The sequence below is a fragment of the Sminthopsis crassicaudata genome, chromosome 5 (assembly GCF_048593235.1).
Source record: "Sminthopsis crassicaudata isolate SCR6 chromosome 5, ASM4859323v1, whole genome shotgun sequence".
Taxonomy (NCBI): Eukaryota; Metazoa; Chordata; class Mammalia; order Dasyuromorphia; family Dasyuridae; genus Sminthopsis; species Sminthopsis crassicaudata.
This window is the reverse complement of record NC_133621.1, coordinates 109809871-109833472: the sequence shown is the minus strand read 5'-3', so window position 1 is coordinate 109833472 and position 23602 is coordinate 109809871. Positions and strand designations below refer to the sequence as shown.

The window sequence follows — 23602 nt, the reverse complement described above, 5'->3', positions numbered from 1 at the left end:
TGACAAATATCAAAAACATCACCTTTTACAAAGTTTGAGAGACAGGCTGGCAATGATAAATGACAGATTGCTCCAAAAGATACTATAACTTTATCTTGTGTCTAATCCTCCCTTATTTATTTCAGATTTAAGGAAAAATTCATACCAACCATGTATCTGATAAAGTACCAAAAGACGACTCAAATATGAATTATGTAACGAGTACAAATTGCAAAATATCATCTCTTTCAATTTTTAATTCATTCTGATTTTTCTTAAAAGGAATAAATGACATCCAAACAGGAATCCAGAGATGTGAACCACTAAGTTTTATGTCTAATATCTTTATGCAAAATAATGACTTTATGCAAACTTGCTTCAGAGTAGTCTGACAGATAACTCATAAGCACAGGAAACTATTTTCAATGTAATTGATCTACAAATACATGACAAATATTTTTTTACATCTTGACTACATTGTATTCCATCATTTAGGAATCAGATAAAAAATATCAAAAACACTGTACAATATTCTAAAGAAAATCCAGCCCACTTTCTCTTTCCAAGGCAAGTCAACAACATTTGATTCCAACTGTCCCTGATTTCAGCAAATAAGTGCCATTGGGCTTGAAATCAGAAAAACTCATCTTTCTGAGTTCAAATGGGGATGCAAACATTTATTAGCTGTGTGACCCTGGGAATATCACTTAATCCTGTTTGCCTTAGTTTTATAATTTAGAAATAACCTGGAAAAGGAAATAGCAAGCCACTCCCTTATCTTTGCCAATAAAATCCTATCTAGAGTCATAAAGAGTTAGATAAGACTGAAATAAACGAATAATAAAAGTTCCTGAGTACAGTACAACATTCTAATAATTACTCCTATGATGTGTAAGCAAGTACTATGCAGACACCTGTCAGGCTACATAGTCTCTGAAGCACCCTCCAACTTTGAGATTCTGTGATTTCATACAAAGACAAATATTAAAGAGAAAAACTGATTCTTCAACCTCTAAACCATATATAGCATTTACTATGGATAGCATCTAGAATTCTCTGAGCACATAAGCAGATGTACACCACTAGGTGGCTTTAGGGCTGGAAAGCAAGGCCCTCAAAGACCCTTCATTTGTCTGAAGCAAGATTTACAATCAGGTCTTCCTGATTCTCAGTCTAATGTTTTATCTAGTACCTAAACTCTAACACCTCCAGCAAATTAGTTTGAATTCAACCAGTTTACCTAGTTAGTGAATGCCTGAGAAACCTAAAGCCATGCCATGTAATAAGACTGAAGACTTCAAATCCAAGTGTCACGCCCAGCTCCTCCTCTTACAACATCTACTTCTCTCCCCTGACACTGCCATCATCCTGGCCTAGGCCCTCATCACCATGCTGAAATGGCCTCTTGGGTAGGATCCCTGGCTCAAGTTCCCCCACATTCCAGTTAATCTCCTATTTAAGCTCTCAAATTCACCTTCCTAAAGCACAAGATGAACCATGCCATTCCTTTATTCAACTGAACAAGATGAGGTGAGATCTTTCAAGACAGTTGTGAAAATCGAGGAAGGCTTCATCTACTTCAGAGTTTCAGTAGGCCTGAAGGACTTTAAGGATTGAGTCAAGGGTATACTTTAGTCCCCTTCCTGCTACCCTCCCATGACATCATTTCCTCCCTATTTCAGTCAAATATGGGCAACTATGTACTTATTGGTCAAGTTGAATTTTTCAGGTATATCTCGAGCTTAGAATGAAAGATCTCAGCTTATGAGGATAAGGGTCAGTGGTGGGAGGGTGTATTTGCATTAGGGATTAAAAAGTGTTAATCCTACCCCAGAAAGCGTTTCCTCCCTTCCATTGTCTGCTCAAGGGTGGGATGCCCTTGTGAGAATGTACAATAAACTTTGCTTTGCTTCTAGAGATCTCTCCAGCTTTTTATTAAATGGTGACCCCTCACCATTTCTGTACCACACACAATCAACTCTAATGGTTCTCTCTTGTTTCGAGCATCAAACATAAAATCCTTCCATAACCCTTGTCTTCTTACATCTTGCCCCTAACCCACCACACTCTTTAATCCAGTGATATTAGCACTTTTGCTTTCTCAAACAAGACATTGCAGCCTCCAATGTCAGCCATTTTAAATGGCTGTTCCTCATGTCTGGAACCGTCCACTGGCATATTTGAAGCTTCAGTTCAAATAAGACCTCCTGCATTAAATCTTTCCAGATCTCCCTTGAGTTCCTTTCCTCAATGGCTTATCTCCAATCTATTCTTTATATATCTTGTATATACACAGTGCTTTCCATTTTGTCTTCTGTAAGAAATTGTAAGTCTCAAAAACAATGTCTCTTAGTTTTCTTTCCATCCCCAGATCTTAATAAAATGCATAGCAACATAGTCAGCTTTTAACAAATACTTATTGACTGACTCAATGAATTGCAAAACCAGTAAGTTGCAGAGCCAAGAACTCAGATTCTCTGACTCCAAATTTAATACTTTTTTCACTACATCACAGAGCTTCTCTCCTCTTACTATTTAAAAAAAAAACAAAACAACAAAAAAAAAAAACTTTGTTTTAAATATATAACATAAAAGCATACCTTCAGGAAATACAAAAACATGAATTGATAATACTTGTCTATTTTTCCAGGAAAGTAAGAGATTAAATGCTTTTAAGAAGTTATCTCTTATTTAACTAACAAAAGAACAGTCAGTCTTCAGGAAGAAAAGCACTATAATACACTTAATCTGTCTAGTCTGACATTTGATGAGTTTTAAAAATACTTGGTTTAGGTTTATAGCTACTGGGAAAAAGGCAATAAAACAAATCTTTTGAGGCTTACATAATACACTGCATGAAAATGCTCTTTATTATATCTCAGGGTCTTAATGTGATATGTCAGTTATTATTTGTGGGAAACAGAAATATTGTGAGGGACCCCCCAATACAATATTTAAAACAAGCTAAAAGTAATAAAGTAGAAATTTTTTAAACTAAAATTTTTAAACCCGGTAAAATTTTCACCTCCTCTGAAAACCCAGTTTAAGACTACTTGTCCTAATAACTTAGTGAATTCAAAGTGAATTCCAATTTATCCCAATAATGTCATTGTTTATATGCCCCAGATTTATTTTCTTTTTCTCCAAAAGAAAACTTTCTTAGCATGGTTTTATTGTTTAGAACATCACATGAGCATATCTTCCTTAAAATATGGCTCTTCCACAAAACTTCAATGATCAATAGTTAATAGACACTTGCGAATAATAAAAGTGCCTTAAAAAAAAAAAAAGTTTAATCAGAGCAAAGGAAAGACAGGGCTTTCTACAATACTCATAATCTTCAAAAGTCCTTTGCCCTCCCAATATTGACAAAAAGATAATTCAGAAGAAAATAAAAATGACACTTTAAGTTAAAGACCAAACTCAAAGAACTATATCTTTTACTTCTCATCTCTATCTTCCTTTATATGAAATAATTTACTAACATTCTATCATTTGTCAAGAGCTACATGGCTTGAGATGAATTAATAGCTAGAAGAAAAAAACTACAACTGACATTTTAGGGGCAAAAAGACTATTCCTTTACAAACCCATCTCATTTTCTTTGTACTCAAACATTATGTATATTATAATATTCTAAAAACTTAAAAAACCAGTGTTCTAACTAAAATTGAAAGAACCTTGCTTATGTGGAGCAAAAGATTATATCATTAATATGTTATCTATCACTGATGAAAAAGACATTATAATAAATATTAATTCAGAAATATTTATTAAATATTATGTACAAAGTATTACTGTAATTGAAAAACCAAGTTAAAATACAATTCCAGAACAGTCATGAATATATTAATGGAATGATGACTACACAAAAACCAAACCAAAACAAATAATGCCTTCCAAGTGTAGAATAAAGGAACAAACACAATGCAATGTAATAGATTAAGGAGAAAAGATCATTGCAACCTGGGGAGAGAAAGAAAAGAGAACCAAGTGATCAGGGAAGAAAATGACATAAAACATTTATTCTGAGCATCAAAAAACTGACACGACTATAACAGGTTGAAGCGAAGATAGGATTGGCTACCAGCAACAGTAAAAACAAAGAAACAAAGGCAGAAAAACTTCTATTTTAACTAGAGAAAGGGCATATACTTTCAGGGAGTATAGCTTGGACGATATGATTGCTAAGGTCCCTTAATTCTAAATTTTGTGATTATGTGACTGGTGTAGTAAATACAGCAGAAAATCTAAAAGACCTTGAATGTTTTATTCAGTAACCAATAGGGAGTCATTGAAAGGCTTTCAGAAGAGAAATGGTATAACTTAGGTAGGAGAAAGATTACTCTAGTAGTTGGCAAAAAATATACTAGAGAGGATGGAAGGTGTAAAAGCATTTTAGGAAGGAGTAATGAGGGCTTAAGTTACATTGGTAGCAGTAGGAAGAGAGGGATATAAAAATATACTAAAGATAAAAAAATTTAAAAAATCAGTTAAGTCCAGGCAAAGAACTAGATATAAGAAGAAAAGGAAGAGTAAAAGATAAAAATTGGTTTAGTGGATTCCTAGTTCATTAACTTCAGATGTATTCTATAAAAGTGCCAAAACCTAAGAAAGCCTAAGATGAGAGGGAAAAAAAGGAGGTATGGAGGAGGAGAATAATATTGTTATCAAGCATACACTCCAACCGGAAGGGAAGGGGGACTGTCAAAGACAGAAAGATTCATCTAACAAAAAATAGCAAAGAAATGGAAACCAAAAAAGTACTCATCAACTAAAGAACAACTAAAGAAATCAAGGAAAATTAATGCAATAAAATATTATTACTCTGAAAGAAACGACTATGAAGAATTAGAAGAAGCACTAGAAGACTTATATAAACTGTTATAGTCAAACAGGACCAGGAAAACATTACAAACAATGATTACATTAATATCTCTTTGGGATATAAGCCCTCTAATTTATTTATAATCTCATTCTTTATACCTAGGCCATGAACCCATTTTGATCTTCTCTTGGTATATGGTGTTAAGCCTAATTTCTGCCATATTAAAAGTTATTGATTATATTGTCCTTTGAACCTAATATATTCCACTGATCAACTAGTCTATTTCTTAGCCAATACCAAATGGTTTTGGTAATCTCTGCTTTATAATATAATTTAAGATCTAGTACAGCTAGGCCATCTTGATTTTTTTTTTTTTAATATTAATTCCCTTGAAATTCTTGACCTTTTTTTTTTCCCATATGAACTTTGTTATTATTTTTTCCAGGTCGTTAAAATAGTTTTTTGGGAATCTGGTATAATGCTAAATAAATAGATTAGTTTAGGTAGTATTGTCATCTTTATTATATTTGCTCGCCCTAGCCAAGAGCATTTAATATTATTCTGATTGGTTAGATCAGACTTTGTGTGGAAAGTGTTTTGTAGTTTTGCTCATATACTTTCTGATTTTCCCTTGGCAGATAGATAGATTCCTAAATATTGTGTACTGTCGGTAATTACTTTAAATGAAATTTCTCTCTGTAACTCTAACTGCTGGATTTTGTTAGTGATATATAAGAATGCTAATGATTTATGTGGGTTTATTATTGCTTTGTTTTTTAAAGATAGTTTAATTTAGCTCCACAAAATTAATTCTTGTTTTCATGCTTTGTCACATAACCATAACTATATGGTCTATACACATTGTTCTCTATGTAATTTGTCATTAGAGAATCAGAGTATTGTAGAAATATAATAGTAGATTGGTATTCAGGACCCTGGGTTGTAACTCTGGCACTAATTTTGCTGTGTGATGCTGGGCAGGCCAGCCATAGGAGCTTTCTGAGTTTTAGTTTTCTCATTTTCAAAATGAGAGATTTGGGTCTTTAAATCTCTTGCAGATCTAATAATCCGTGATTCAAAATAGTCTTAAACTTTTCACATAAGTATGTGTATATGTGCACACACATATACACATAAACATACAAATACGAAAGTATCATTTTGTATTTACATATAGACATACATAATTATATTAATACTTAATAGGTAGATATCTTTAATAGACTTCTGTACCTTGGAACTTATTATCAATTAACTATAATATTCAAACAATTACTCATGTTTAGGATACTTGGAATTTCAGATATGGATATATTTGTTTGTATAATGTGTAAAATGAGAAATAAAAATGTTTTAAAAGTTGGTTCCTAAATTACAAATATATATATATATATCCCTTTGGGGTTTCCTTGGTAAAAATATTGGAGTGGTTTTTCATTTTTTTCTCCAGGTCATTTTATACATGAGAAAGTGAGGCAAACAGGATTAAGTGAGTTCCCCAGTCATACTACTTGTAAATGTCTGAATCTGCATATGAACTTAGTAGATGAGTCTTCTGAGTCCAGACCCATTAATTACTCTCTCTATCCATTATGCCATCTAGCTACCAAAATAATGATGATGATGATATTTTATTTTTGACAAAAGTTTGGAAATGCACAAAATGTACACAAAAAACTTTTACTTATAAGTATTTTTTGCTTTAAGAACTCTGTTCCTTTAAACTGATCTCACATATTCTCTCAGTGGTTCAGTATTTAGATACAGTGCTTAGAATAACTTTGCAAATAGAAAAACACCAATGGTAGTTTAAGGTAAAAAATAGATTGTAGAAATTTAGGGGAAAACAGTAATTAAAAGAGCACTGTCAGAGTTGGTATATTTAAATTTAAATTTGCCAGCTGTGTTTTGGTTTTGGGGGGCACATGCAACTCAGGTGCTTAAATGTCTTGCTGTCTCCCCATGATATCTATTTGCTCTGTTATGTACCTAAAATATATGAACATTTAGCTGCTTTCTGAAATACTGCCTCAAGAAGCGAATGCTTTCATATTTTAGTATCCTGTTGGCTAGCAAGGATCTAAGTATTTGGAAAAGTGCAGTCTTAAGAATTTGAAGCTGATGGATTTTTCTCCCTTCCTCAAAACAACAATCTGATATAGGTTAACATTTCCATATTTGTCATGTTGTGCAAGAAAAATAAGAACAAAAAAGAAAAAGAAAATAAATTAACAATGAAAATACTATGCTTTGATCCATATTTATTCTTCATAGTTCTCTCTCTGGATTTGGATGGCCTTTTCCATCCCACATCTGTTGAAATAGTCTTGAATCACTGAATTGTTGAGAAGAGCTACCTCCATCACATATAATCATCACATAATCTTGTTGTTGCTGTGTACAATGTTCTGGTTCTGCTCAATTCTCTCAGCATCAGTTCTTCAAGTCTTTCCAGACTTTTCTGAAATCAGCCTGCTCATCATTTCTTAAAGACCAATAATATTCTTTATATTTCTTATATCATAACTTATTCAGCCATTCCTCAATTAATGGATATCCACTTAATTTCCAGTTCTTTACCACTACAGAAAGAGCTGCTACAAACATTTTTGCACATATGATCTTTTATGATATATTTGGAATACAGGCAGAGTTCCAAATTGGAGCAATGTTTTCCAGAGGTAAGAGAGGTAAGAGAGGTAGTAGTGGGGGGTGGGGGAAGAGAGATGTATAAACAAATTCTTAGCATTTCAATTTGCATTCAGTGTGCACAAACTTCAATATTTTTGATGTTTCCTGTTTTGCTTGACCATTGTCACTAGTTTTTATACACATATTTTAAAAAATCTTTTGATATTCACTTACTTATGCTTAGGCTGTATTTAATATAGTGACATTGCCTAATCTAAGAATTGGAAATGACTTTAGGGATCTTGTGTATTTCAATGGAGGCCTGAACATGAATCTTCTCTACAGAAAACCTGACAAATAACTGTTCAGCATCTGTTTAAAGATCTCCAATAAGGTAGAACCTACTATCTCCTAATACCATTTCATTTTAGGATCTCTCTGATTGTTAGGATATTTTTCCTTACATCAAATCCTAGATCTGATTTTCTGAATCTTGCAACCATTCTTGTTAGTAGATCCTGCCAGTCTGGTCCCTGGGACACAGAGCAAGACTTTTCCACATGATGATAACTCTTTAGATACTCAAGAACTCAGCTGTCATCCTTTTTTTGTGTGTGTGTCTTCACCCAACCCCCACATCCTTAGGAACACAGCCCTTGGGCAGCCAGTTGTGAAATTAGTTTGTGAAACCATTCATAGTACTTATCACACTTCTGTGGATACTTTCTATCATTGTTTTTGCTTAAATTGACTCCTATACTTGATTTGATCAGAACAGAATATAGAAGGACTATTCACAGGGATACAGAGACAAAACAGGCCCATACGTGCAAATATTTAGTTGCATAAAGAACATGCACAAAATATGTGCAGGGTAATCATATGAAACCACATGATTCAGCTAAATTATATAAGTAAAGGAGAGTTTAGAAAAAGCTAAACAGAGCCACTGTTTCTCATTTATCAGGGTTCCCCTCCTTACTAGAATTCTGTGAGATTGGCAATGCTTTTTAAATAGAAATGAAGTGTTTACTTGAGGAATTTTTCCCTTTTCAGTTCTTTAGAAGTAAAACTGAAATGTTCTTCTCTAATGTCACAGAGTGATTTCTTCTTGAAATCTCCACCATTTATAGTTAGTTGAAATGACATTAATTTGCTCTTTCTTTAAATTGAAAACGAATAAAAGGAATTTTTTTTTTAGTAGGTTACTACTTCTGAGGTGAAATATCCAGAGAACTGATAAATAAAACATTTCCTTCATCTGGTAGGTATAGAATGTCTTTTTGTGTATATATGGGTGAGATGGGAGAAAGATGGGCTAAATGGCAGTTTAGTGAAATGGAAAGAATGTTGGCTTAATGCTAAAAGATTTAAGTTCAGATGTCAGTTCCTTCAGAAAATCACTTTCCTTTTCTTCTATGCCTCATTTTTTTCATCTGTAAAATGTGGGGAAAGAAGTAATTAGCATCCTTTGAAGTGCTTTCTATAATCCTTCCCTGGAAAGAAGCATTTCATCATCATAACCAACACATTGTGTTGGTATTTAATTAAATAGTATTTAAAATAGTTTACACTTATCATATTTCATTTCAGCAATGAAAGTATTAAGCTGCATTTTATCTTTTCTTGTCCAAACTTTCACAGCATTGAGTGATGATTTTTTTTTTATTTTGTTTTGCACCTGTATGTGCAAGAATGTTTGTGGCAGCCCTCTTTGTAGTGGCCAGAAACTGGAAACTAAGTGGATGCCCACCAATTAGAGAATGGCTGAATAAATTGTGTTATATGAATATTATGGAATATTATTGTTCTGTAAGAAATGACTAACAGGATAATTTCAGAAAGGCCTGGAGAGACTTACATGAACTGATGCTGAGTGAAATGAGAAGGACCAAGAAATCACTATATACTTCAACAACAATACTATATGATGATCAATTCTGATGGATGTGGCCCTCTTCAACAATGAGATGAACTAAATCAATTCCAATAGAGCAGGAATGAACTGAATCAACTACACCCAGCGAAAGAACTCTGGGAAATGACTATGAACCACTACATAGAATTCCCAATCCCTCTATTTTTGTCCACCTTCATTTTGGATTTCCTTCACAGGCTAATTGTACACTATTTCAAAGTCCGATTCTTTTTGTATAGCAAAATAACTGTTTGGACATGTATACATATATTGTATTTAATTTATACTTTAACATATTTAACATGTATTGGTCAACCTGCCATGGGGAGGAGGAGGGGGTAAAGAGGGGAAAATTTGGAACAAAAGGTTTGGCAATTGTCAATGTTGTAAAATTACCCATGCATATATCTGGTAAATAAAAACTGTAACTAAAAATAATAAATAAATAAGTGATTGCTAATAAATAAATAAACATAAAAAAACAAAGCAATAGCTTTTTTATTAAAAAAGAATTGATGTCTTTTTGAAAAGGGTTGAATTTTTTTAATCAAAATAAGCAGACTAAAATCTTCCAAAATGTTATATATTATAAAAATAATCTAAATTATTAAAATTATACTATAAAATTATTAAAAGAGCAGTGAGCAGCCCCTAAAATCATAATTGCACACAGTCCATATGCACTTGTTTTATATATTGTGCAATACTCATTATGGTCAGCTCTATGTAAAATTAGAGAACTGCAAAATTTGACTTTAAGACTTCTCTTTAAATAGTATAGAAGTAGACTTCTCTATATTATTTAATGCTGATTTCTTCAAAATGGGTGCCCCCAAATCCTTAGAGCTTTTTTCCCCCAATTAAGTGATAAAGGAATAATCTTACTTAAAATTTAGACAAAAATGGTTGGCTTACAATCTGTAACAAATGAACTTCCATATGAATGAAATCACAAATTCATTTGACTATTTGAAAACATTGATCAGTATAAACAACCTGAGAATACTAGGTCAGTTATTGATAACAGCTTTCTTTCCTAAATAATATATTACATGAACATTTAGAAGATAATTTGGAACTCAAAACAATAAAATAATAAAAATGAAGGTTACATATTGTTTTTACAGGTAATTTAAAAAAATAAAATATCCCCTCAAAATAACTTTAAAATAATATCAAATAGAATTTTGCCATAAGAAAGACAACACAAAGTTGGGGAGAGACATTTTTCTCACCCAAGATAACTAAAGTGGTTAGAAGGAAAAGGCTGTGATACAAGATAGAAGCCAGGCCAAAGCAGACACAGCAGCAACATAAGTGGTGGGCCAGGTATCAACTGCAGCTTAGGAAGCTCTCAACCCAAATGGATCTAGTCAACTGGTCAAAAAGAGATCACAGGAGATCCCTATGCCAGAACTGGGCACAAGACTAAGTACTATTTGGCAACTCCATTGCCTGTTTCTGGGTCTCTGAAAAGAGAATCATTTGCAAATGCAATGAACTAGATCTAGGTACAGTTCCAGGGCAGAGAAGAACACTAGTTCTTGTGCCTGCAAGGGAGCAAGAGAAGTTACTATGGAAAGAACAAAACACTGACCAGAAGAACAGTGACTGTACCTCTCCCCATATCACACCATCATAGAGACATTGAAAAATTACAGATCACCAGAACTAGCTCTAAAAACATTGGCACAAAAAATTTGAAGTTTGGAACATCACAAGGCACACCAGGTGAACAGAACCCAACTTTAACATAAAGTTCAAAGTCAAGAAATGGGTTAGAAAAATAAGCAAACAACAACAAAAAGAAACTGATAGTGAAAAGCTACTATTGTGACCAAAAATGACAAAGACTTTATAAAACTCAGAAGAAGATAAGAACTATAAAGTCTCAAAGAAAATATACAAATTAGAAACAATATAAACAAGAATTCCTAGAAATGTTAAAGAGATAAGATTGGTAGAGGAAAAATTGAAAAAAAAAAAAAAAGAGAGAGAGAGAGAGAGAGAGATGCAAAAAATTGTCATTAAAAAGAAAGAAAGAATTGAAGAATTAAAAGAGAATTAACTTGGGGAGAAAAACAGACCAAAAATACTGAAGAAAACAACACCCTAAAAAACAAAATTAGTCAAATGGTAAAAGAGGGGGAAAAAAAAAAAAAGAAAGAAAACACTTTAAAAAGCAAAATTAGTCACATGAGAAAAGAGATACAAAAACTTCCTTAAGAAAATATTCCTGTGGGCAGCTAGTTGGTGCAGTGGATAGAGCACCAACCCTGAAGTTAGGAGGACCTGAGTTCAAATCTGGCCTCAGACACTTAACGCTTCCTGGCTGTGTGACCCTGGGCAAGTCACTTAACCCCGATTGCCTCAACAACAACAATAACAACAACAAAAAAATATATATTCCTTAAAAATTGGAAGTGGGCAAATAGAAACTATTGAGACATCAAGAAACAAAAAGCGTCAAAAGAATGAAAAAACTAAAAATATGAAATTCCTAATTAAAAAAAAAAAAAAAAACCCTAGGAATTGATATTAGAGTGGGGAAGGAAAGGTGAATGTACTACCAATGAAAATGAAATTAAAGAAGATATTTTGCCCAATTACAAGCCAGCTAAAGTAACAACTTAAGTGAAATGGATGATTACTCACAAATATATGAACTGCTTTGATCAACAGAAGATGAAATGGAATACTTAATTCTATCTTAAAAAGCAAAAGAAACTGAACAAGCTATAAAGAACGCTCTTGAGAAAAAAACCCTGAGAAGAAGATAGACTCACAAGTGAAATGTTTAGAAAATAATTAACTCTATTTAGGATATAAACTGTTTGGGGAAAAAAGTCTTCCCAAATTACTTCTATGTCACAAATACGATTATAACATTTCAACCTGGGATAGCAAAAACAGAGGGGAAGGAGGGGGGAGAAACCAAAGACCAATTTCCCTAATGCATAGTGATTCAAAATTTTTAAGTAAAGTATAAGTAATGAGTTTACAACAATACATTTATTGCAAAGATCAAATAATATGAACAGATGGGATTTATATAAAGAATGCAAAAATTATGATTATCTCAAGTGATTCAGAAAAATGCTTCTGATAAAAGACAATACTCTAGAGAGAAACTATGGAGCCTTTCTTAAAATGATAAATAGTTTCTATATAAAACCACGAACAAGCATCATCTGTAATGGGAATAAACTTGAAGACTTATATCACCACCACTTTTCAGTATTATATTATTATATAATATAACAATAATATATATTATACTAGCAATAAGACAAAAAATTAATGAATGAGAACAGGCAATAATGAAACAAAACTATAACTCTTGACAATTGAGATGATGAAGTACTTAAAGAACACTAGAAAAACTTTTTAAATTCTGGAAAATTAAAAAAAATTCTGGAGGTGGTGCCAAAATGGTAGAATGAAGCCAGAAAACTGCTTAAGCTTTTCTAATTTCTCTCAAAAACCTCATGAAACCAAATCTCTGAATAAATGACATTCTAGAGAAAAAAACTGGAACTATGACTATCAAACTGTGCATATCCTTTGATCCAGCAGTGTTTCTTCTGGGTCTGTGTCCCAAAAAGATCATAAAAAAGGGAAAAAAATCCATGTGCAAAACTGTTTGTGGCAGCCCTTTTTGTAGCAATAAGGAACTAGAAACTGAGTGCATGCCCATCAGTTGGGAAATAGCGGAATAAGTTATGGTATATGAAAGTTATGTAATATTATTGTATTAAGAAACAGTCAGTAGAATGATTTCAGAAAGTCCTAGAGAGACTTACATGAATTGATGCTGAGTGAAGTGAGTAGAACCAGGAGAACATTATGTACATCAATAGCAAGGTTAATGAACAATTCTGATGGATGAGGTTCTTTTCAACAATGAGGATAATCAGGTCAATTCCAATTGACTTGTGATGGAAAGGGCCATTTGCACACAGAGAGAAGACCATGGGAACTGAATGTGGATCACAACATAGCATTTTCACCTATTTTATTACTTACTTGCTTTTTGTTTTCTTCCTCATTTTTTTCTTCTTGATCTTTTTTTTTTTTTTTTTTTTTTTTTTTTAGTGCAGCCTGATCAATGTGGAAATATGTATAGAAAAATGACACATGTTTAACATATAGTGGATTACTTGCTGTCCAGAGGAAGGGAGAGGGAGAAAGAGGGAGAAAATTTTGGAACAATATTTTGTAAGGGTGAATGTTGAAAATAAAAAACTATTAAAAAAAAAAAAAAGTCAAGATCAGTGTAATGAATGAAAAAAATTGAAGGAAAGCAACCTATTAGTATCAGCTTTTAAATTATATGACATATCATGTTCAATTTTTCTTTTTCTTGTTTTTTGTCCCTCATGGTTTTTCCTTTTGTTCTGACTTTTCTTTCCCAACATGATTCATAAGGAAACATGTTTTTTTTAATTTAATATACCTGTATTACTAGAAAAAATTAAAATTTAAAAAACTATATGACAAAGCAATAGCCATCAAAAGAATATGATACTGACCAATTGAATTACACAGTATACAGTAATTATCATAGTAATCTAGTGTTTGATAAATGCAAAGATCCAAGGTTTGGAGGCAAGAACTTACCATGTTACAAAAACTGCTGGGAAAAACTGGAAAGCAGATTGAAAGAAATTAGACATAGACTAAAATCTGATACCATATGCCAAGATAAGATCAAAATGAGTATATAATTCAGACATTAACAGATGATATCATAAGAAAAATAGAGGAGCATAGAGAATTTTACCTGTCAGAAAAAGATGATAAATGTTGGAGGGGATATGGGAAAATTGGGATACGAATGCTTTGCTGGTGTAGCTTTGAATGATCCAACCATTCTGGAGATCAATTAAGAACTATACTCAAAGAACTATAAAATTGTACATACTCTTTGATCCAATAATATCACTATTAGATTTGTATTCCAAAGAGATCACAAAAGAGGGGGGGAAATCTACATATGCAAAAATGTTTGTAGCAGCTCTTTTTCTGGTGTCAAGGAACTAGGAATTGTATGTATGCTTATCAATTGGGGAATAGCTGAATATGGAATGTGAATGTAATAGAATATTATTTTTCTATAATAAAAGATAAGCAGGATGATTTCAGAAAAGCCTGTAAAAGACTTTAAAAAACTGATGATTAGAAAAGTGAACAGAACCAAGAGAACACTGTACACAGCAACAAGATTATATGATCAACTGTGATGGATTTAGCTCTTCTCAGCAATGCAGTAATTCAAAATAATTTCAACAGATTTAGGATAGAAAATGCCATCTGTCTCAAAAGAGAGGCACTATGGAGACCAAGTATGAATCAAAGCATATTGTTTTCGCCTTTGTTTCTCTTCTTGTGTTTTCTTTCCTTTTGGTCTGATTTTTCTTGTACAACATGACAAATAGGAAAATGTTTAAAAGGATTTTATATGTTAAACCTATATCAAATAATTTGCTATCTTGAGGAGGAAAAAAGTGAAGGAGGGAAAGAGAACAATTTAGAATACAAAATCTTACAAAAATGAATACTGAAAACTATCTTTACATGTATTTATGCATATTTACATGTATTGGGGAAAATAAAATACTATTGAGAAAAAAAAGTAAAAGAAAGAAAAGGTTACCCATCAGATTTGTGGATAAGGGAAAAATTCAGGACCAAATAAATCAGAGCTAGAGAGGATCACGGTAAGTAAAATGGATAATTTTGATCACTTAAAAAAAAAAAAAAAAGTTTTTTTTTTTAATTAAAGAATATTGCACAAAATTAATACAGCCAAAATTAGAAGGAAAATAAGAATGAGGGAGGACATTTTAAAACAAATTTAACTGATAAAGACCTTATTTCTTAAATACGTATAGGAAACATGGCCAAACTTATAAAAATACAAACCATTCCCCACCTAACAAATACTCAAAGGATAAGAACAGGCAGTTTTCAGAAGAAGTCAAAGATATCTATAGTCACAAGAAAAAATGCTCTAAATCACTATTGACTAAAACAACTTATTTAATAAATCTCTTACTTAATAAATTAGCAAATATGACAGAAAAGGAAAATGAGAAATGCTTGAGGGAATGTGGAAAGACTAGGACACAAATACACTATTAGGGGAGTTGTAAACTCGTCCAATCATTTGAGAGAACAATTTGGAACTATATTCAAAGAGCTACTGTAAAACTGTGTATACTGACCCAACATTACCACTACTATGTCTATATCTGAAAAATATCAAAGGAAAAGAAAAAGGCTCTATATGTTCAAAAATATTTATAGCAGCTCTTCTTGTGGTGGCAAAGAACTGGAAACAGAAGAGATACCCATCAACTGGGGAATGGCTAAACAAGTTGCATAGGAATGTGACTATAAGAATACTATAAGAAATGATAATCAGGACAGTTTCAGAAAAATTTGGAAAGTGACTAAAATCAGAACATAATACATAGTAAAAGCAGTATCATAACATTGATCAACTGTGAATGACTGGGCTATTTTGACCACATAATGGCCAAGACAATTCTGAAGGACTTCGGATGAAAAATGTTATCTATCTCCAGAGAAAGATATGAAGAAGTCTGAAAAACAGACCAAAGCATTGTTTTTACTCTAATTTTTTTTTTTTTTTTGCTTCAGGTTTTTTTTTTTTGGTCTGTTTTCTTTTTCAACATGGCTAATATGAAAATATTTTTTGCATGATTGCATTTGTATATCAAATTGTCTTTTCAAGGACAGGGAAAGAAAGAAATGGAGAGAATCTAGAATTTTTTTCAAATGAATGTTAAACATCTTTATGTATAAATGGAAAAAAAAAAACTCAGACAAAAAAATTTTAAAGGAAAACATGAGAGAAAAAATAAGTGCTAATATACTGAGTTTTGCACTTGGGATTTAAGAGATGAAATTTCATCATAAGAAGAAAATTCTCTACCTTATAAATGGAGAATCTGAGCATAATGCATGCTCATGTATTATGAAGACAAAGTTCTAAGAAAGTATAATTCTTGTCCAGAGTTCAGAGCATATAAATAAGATGCTAATTTGTAGAACAGATAGTTTAGGGGAAAAAAACTGTCTTCAGATATTTGAAAAAACATCATTTTGAAATAAAAGGAAACTTGGATTCTCTAGGTCAAAACAAATTCCATTACATGCAAAGGATAAGAGAATAGAGTGCAGCCCTCCAAAATGAAAAACTTTCAAATAATCAAATAATCAGAATCAATCCAAAATGAGGCAGAGAATTATGAATTCAATTTTTGGCACACTATAAATTATAAAGTTACCCTATACATATAAATCATATTTTAAACTGTACTGAATCATCTGTGAACAACTAACCACTCTACCTAAACTATAAAATCCTTGAGGCCAAGTTTATATAACTATTTATAACTGTTATCTCTCCCCGAGTTACAACATTATTATCCTCCTTGGGAATTCTATTCCTGTTTCTTGTGACCTTGATAAACACAGAACTCAACACTATCAATACAAAATACAACAACTTACCCAGAGAATTCTCAACAAAGAATTTTAAAAATCAAAAAAAGCAAAATATTAAGGAAGTTCTAATGCATGGCACTAGGAATAGAAAAGCAGAAACAAAACAGGCTCTGCCCTCTTAAGATTTGCATTGGGTGGGTACAAGAATCCAAGTAAGTAAACACAAAGTATAAGCAGCAGATTACTTTCAAAAGATTGTACATTAATGATTGGATTAAAAACCTGTTTAAAAAAAAAAAAAAGAGGCATTTAATCTGTGCTTTGAAGGAAGCTTAAGATTTTACAAAGCAAATTAGAAAAAAAAAGTACATTACAAAGTAATTGAGGGGGCAGCTAGGTGGCCCTGAATTCAGGAGGACCCGAGTTCAAATCTGGTCTCAGACACTTTAATACTTCCTAGCTGTGTGACCCTGGGCAAGTCACTTAACCCCAGCCTCAGGAAAAAAAACAAAACAAAACAAAACAAAAAAAAAAAAAGTAATTGAGAGTACAGCAAGATAGTGGAAGATGGAATAGATACTGGGATAATTTTACAGAAAAAGAATGAAAGGGAGTAATATGAAATAAGATCACAGGTTTAGAATGGTGTCTTTTACCTAAAAAACTAAAGGGAGTTATAGAAGATCCAAGATTTTTTAGTAGAAGCAGATGACTTCATATTTGATAGAGTCAAGAAAGCAATTGTCTCTATCATCTCCCACTGACTCCATGTAGAGTTTTAAGCAGAGACCACACTTAGCTACAACAGAAATCAAATATTCAATATGGCTAGTCAAAGATGAGGGAGGAATAAGTAGAGAGCAACTACAATGAGTGAAAAGTATGAGAAAACAATCAAGAAAGTTTAATAGAATGAATATAGGCTACATTAAAACAGAAAGCAATGAAGAGATTATACTTTTGCCATGTGACTTCTTCCAAAGTACTGTGTTCAGAAACTGAGGCTAAAGAGTATCCAAGTTATTCTATTTAATGCTAAAAGACTTAATAATCATGTCATTAGGGCTGGTTAAAAGAATGGGCATTATTTATTATGGCAGGAGGCGAAAGAAAATGAGCAATAAAGGAAGGGAAAAATATAACTCTTGAAAATTTTTTAGGTTTGTCAAATAAAAATAGATTTGTTCTATACTGGGCCATTAATTGGATTTGAGGTTGATAGAAGGAAAAACTTCATCACAGCCTGATTGATTTCCCATTCTCAGAAATGGAAATTATTATTGGATGTGAAAATGGATGGGAAAAGACAAGAAAAAGGAAAGACAGATAAGGATGGACTCCCATGCAGAGGTGATAGATAAAAAGTTAAAATGAACTTCATGAGAAATTCCTCCTTCACAGCTTCCAGTCTATGGAAATCTTATCAAGGTCTATTTCAAGTCCTCCCAGGTCAGTGAAGCTCTCCCAAATGATTAATGAAATTACTAATTGCATCATTTATTAAGCCCTTAATTCACTGCCCTAGGCCTTATGGCATCTTTCTGTGTATAATTCTGCCCAGGATCACCCAATTAGCAAGTGTATGAGACCCAATTGGAACTTAGGCCTTCCTCACTCTCAGTTCAGCAAGCTATTCTATTATTTACTGCACCACTCATCTGCCCAGTTAAATGAATTCCCTAGGATCAAATAGCTATTATGTATCTATAATATAATCCAGGAATTCCTGCCCCTTCTATCAAGCTATCACCAATAACATGCTATCTCTTGTCTCTGTAACTACTTTTACATTTTATAAAACAGATAAAACTGACAGACTTGTTTACTGTTCATGCTTTATGAAGGGCTATTAAGTCTGGAAATGGCAGACCAAGAGGATCAGTTCCCTGAAGAAAATAACCTAGAAAGTATGCATGCATTTGTTTACCTAAATTAATGCTATTTTGTTGGGGCTGTACTATTTCCTATACAAATTGGTTTTCTGCCAATTTTAAGTCTGCCAAATACTTAGCTATCTCTGTAATATAGTTAACATAAATTGTTTCTATTTTTCACAATGACAAGAAATTTAGAGAAATTTACAGTGGGGATAATAACGGTGAGTTTATTTGTCTTTTCTTAGATTCATCATTTTCCTCTACTTTTCAGAGGCTTAGAAAATCAACAAATACCTTCTCCTCTCTTTGCCTGATCCTACTCTTACTTCTTCATACTGATTATTGGAGCACAATTTCCTCACCAAAAAAGCAAAAGAGAAGAAATCAACGTAGGAGAAAGTCAATGTTTCAACATTGATGTTAAAACATATTACTCAAAAGTAGACAAATATTCCTATAAAAGCATTGGGTTTTTTTTGAACAGTCTACACAAGAAACAAAAATGGCAATAGCATGGAGTTAAAATATAAACTAGTGTAGAATAAAAAAAAAAAAAAAAAAAAAGGCAAAGAGACAGTAAGGACAAATTCTTAAGAATATATTCATTTATTAAAGTGGCATCATAGTCTGCTTTGGGTGTCGCAAAATTCACTATTTTACTAAAAACAATTTAATATGCAAAGTATTTATTGCAATGAGCCATTGGTCTGCTTAAAAGTTTAGCAAAAGAATTAGTTTCAGGGGAAATTTACCTTCTCATACAACATAAATTCTACGTTCAAAAATAATTTACTATAGACATATTTAGTTTACATGTATAAAAGGCCTAAGGCTCTCAATTTCTCAAAAGCATTATCCTTACAGTTCAATCATGCAAAGTGGCCCCAGACCACAGGCCAAGAACCTATGAAAAAGTATGCCAGGGGAAAAATAAATTAATTCTAAAAACTCAACTCTTATCCAATGTATTTGTCATCTGTTTGACTTTGAGAAAAATGGTAAAGAATGATAAAAATCCTGGCCATAAAACATTCCCATTTTCCATCCACAAGTAATGACTCAAAGCAAAAGCTCAAACCTATTATTCAGCATCTTTAGTGAAACCATTATTTCAGTTCAAGTGTCCATTTTAAAAAGCTCAGAGAAAAATTTATATATAAGCTTTATATAATCAGCAGCTAGTTTCAATTTTTATTCCTAAAGCAATCAAAAGAAATAGTCAACAACCTCTCCAGATGGATACAAGTCTTTTAACTCCTTCCCAAAGGTGGAAAGACAGAATGACAACAGTCACTAAGAGAACACGTTTTTTCCTTAATTGTCTAAGTTAAATCTATTAGAAAGATAATGTGAACTATTTGAAGTACAATCTTAAGTTCCTAGATAACCAAGTTAAGTTCTTAGAGGAAGAATCAGCCAGGAAAAGGATTATGGGATATTTCTGTTCTCATTTATTCTCACTCTAATACTGGCCATCCTGTCACTAAAGCTAATGTCATGAGCACATTTGGCATATCAGACTATTAATCTAGTCTAGAGATTCTGATGCATGTGTAAGAATTCTACAATAACATAGTTATATGGTGCTTTAAAGTTTACAAAGGCTTTTTAACTAGTGTTATTCCATTTTATAGATGAGGAAAAGTGAAGTTAGGAGAAATCACTTAGCCTGACCAACATCATACAATGAATAGGACGGCAGGTAGGCATCTCAAAGAATGGCATACATACCAGGGCTACAGTCAGGGGTCGTTAGCCCTCTGAAATTTCTAACCTGGCAATCAGAGGTTTAACAAAGTGGTATCTGCACCCAAGAAGCTTAGTAAAGTAATACATAACAGTGCCACTAGCATCACAATGGGCAAACACTATGTCTCTTATAGACCAATCATTCAGACGAGTTTTTAGTTTACATTTTTTGGGAGTCGATAGCAGAGAGAAGAGCTCTGATGTCAGTCCTTATCAAATGTCCCACATACTTCTGCCAAACTCTGTGTCAGGTTTTATCTATCTTCACACTATTGGTTAAATGGAGACTATAATAAAAAAGTTCTTCAGGGAAATTTAAGCCTAGAACTACAGACTTTGTTGGAGTTATTATCTAGTCATATCTGGAGAGCTGAGGTGTTCTTAGCAAAGATATTAAGAGTAGTTTGCTGTTTCCTTCTCCAACTCATTTTCCAGATGAGGCAAATAGGATTAAGTGACTTGCCTGAGGTCACACAGGTAAGTGTCTGAAGTCAAAATTTAACTCAGGAAAATAGGTGTTTCTGATTGTAGGCCCATTCTCCCCACCAAGTCACCTAGCAGCCTACAACCACTTTCTATCCACCCATTTTCACAAACCACAATTCAAAAACCTCACCCAAATGGATCAACTTGTCTCCTTCATATAAGAATCAAACAAGAATTATTAGGAAATGAAGCAAACGAGAGAAAGCCATTTACTAAATGAAAGTTATTTTCTGAACTAACCTGATATAATGCTGAGACAAATCTCTCCATCTGACTGATCTATACCATAAGCAACAATAACCACTTTCAACATTGTATACCCTTTCTATGACTCAGTTGTGAGAACTTCATAACATAATGGGAAATTTCCAGGCTTTATACAACCAAATTACTACATAAGTAAAAAAAAAGTATCAAGAAGAAATTTAATTTTTACCAAATACTGCTTGAATTATTGAACATTACACTAAGAAAAAGCTTGACAGCTTTAGAATAAACTGTAATGGAATTCAACTTATATTAATAGGAAAAAATGGTGATATATCCCCTATTACATGCAGTTCTTATTTCTCTAGTTCTAGAGGCCAACAACCTCTTTGATCCCCAATGGCACCAAAAGAGTTAACCAAAATCTACAATTGTCATCATAGACTTTTAGACAATGAAGAAGCACAGTACTACTGTTTTACTTGTTTTTTCTCAGATAATGCTTTCTAATAACTACTGTAATATCTCTTTAATGTTTAACATCTCTTTCACTCAAATTCTATACTTCTCTAGCAATGTTAAGTGTGTGTATCAGAAAAGACAGAAATGGTTAAGAAAATGTACTATTTTCTCTCAGTAAAATGAAGAGCAAAAATGGAACTACTGAATAAAATAGAGGTTGGAAGTATATACTATTTGAAATTAATCACATTCCTATGAATGATCCAAAGCATATTAGGGAAAACTTATTCTCTATTGATTTATAATAATTTTAATTATATTGAATTTTGTAAAATGTAGAAGTAATTCCAATTCCAACTTTCAAAATTCAAAAAACAAAGTTACATTTAAATGGTACTTCAATTAGATTAAATAATAGTAGTTTTGTAATGCTTTTTAATTTTAACATATTTAGTAAATATTAACCTCTAAATCCTTATAATATACTTACAAGATAATAATACTGTCTTCACTTAACAGAAAGAGAAAAAAACTAAGGAGGTTACAAAGCCAGAGAAAGGGCACAGAACATAGATTAAAAACTGAGACTTTTTAAGATGCAAAGAAAAGAAGTGAAAGGAAACCCATCTGAAATATAAAAAATTTCAAAGGGAATCTTTCTATTGGTTTCAAATAAAATCCAAAATTCCCAAGGTTGGTTAAAGGGCAAAAGCACACATAATTCAGTTCAATTCAGATATTTTATTAAGTGATTAGTATGTACATATCACTAGTTGGAAGAAGACATAATTCAAAATCTAATGGGTCTCCTTTTTTTTTCAAATAGACTCTTCATATTACCATATCTCATCTACGCACTTGTGATTTTCTGTTAACATCTCTTAAAGGTCAAATTTTGGAAATACCTTTAGAATCATAACCATGAAAGGTACTTGGAGACTTTGGACCAGATGGAGAAGATTCCTTCATTCGCCCAATAACATTTTCTGAAAGCTGAAAAAAAAAAGCATAATCCAACAAAATCAGTTAGAAGAGGATGAAATACAAATGATACAAAAAGTCCAAGTCATACATTCATATAAATACACATACAAACATTTTTGTGCATAAAAACTAGTCTATAGAAAATCAGGCTGAGTAAGAAATTAAGCAAAAAATAAGAATTTCACTGGCATGTGAAAAAGCACTTCACAGTAGTAGTACTTGCATTTCTTCTAATCCTGTTACTTTCTCATGAGGCAGGCATACACACACACACACACACACACACACACACACACACACACACACACACCATAATATCAGATAAAGAGGTAGCTTTATTCTGAATCCAAAGGATTATAATTGGGATCTGACAAAAAAAAAAAAAAAAAAAAACACTGTCCTACAGCCGGGAAAACAAATGACCAGCTAACCTAGGAGACCAAAGGCAAGCCTGATAACTGTGTTAAACTATAATGGAATATGCACACAGAAAATTATTTCCCTGAATATAACATATACTAAGATTCTCTCATATCTACACAAAGTATCTATATATTTTAAATTAGAATATCATGAAAACCTATACCAGAAATTTATTGTATAATGTTATAAACAATAAATGATCTAAACTTTTTTTTTTTTTTTTTTTTTTTTGCCAAACTGCTTTCCAGTTTGCCTATTAGTTCTCACAGAATAAAGAATTCTTGTCCTACCAATTTATACCCCTGAATTTATGAAGCATTAAGACAACTGCATATATTTGTTTCTAGGTCTTATTTATCCAATCAAGTCTACAAATCAACTTTTCTATTTTTATCCACTACCAGATAGTTTTGCTAATTCTACTTTGTAATAGAGTTTGAGTTCTCATAGCAGCTCTAAGCATTTCTGGTTCCTACTTCTTTCTATCCTTTATTTTTAATCTTGGTATTCATTCCTCCAAAATCATTTTGTTACTTTTTCTAATTATTTAATATATCCTTTGGTAATATGGTTCGGCATAGA

General features: G+C 32.4%; 1 protein-coding gene across 2 annotated transcripts in view; it reads right to left on the bottom strand.

Annotated features, from left to right (window-relative positions):
- Positions 1–23602, bottom strand: part of CHCHD3 (coiled-coil-helix-coiled-coil-helix domain containing 3) — a 315348-nt gene that overhangs the window by 281032 nt on the left and 10714 nt on the right. For both annotated transcript variants that reach the window (XM_074267891.1, XM_074267890.1), the window contains exon 2: positions 22519–22606. In XM_074267891.1, the coding sequence (XP_074123992.1) occupies positions 22519–22606 (88 nt within the window). The remainder of the gene's footprint in view (positions 1–22518; positions 22607–23602) is intronic.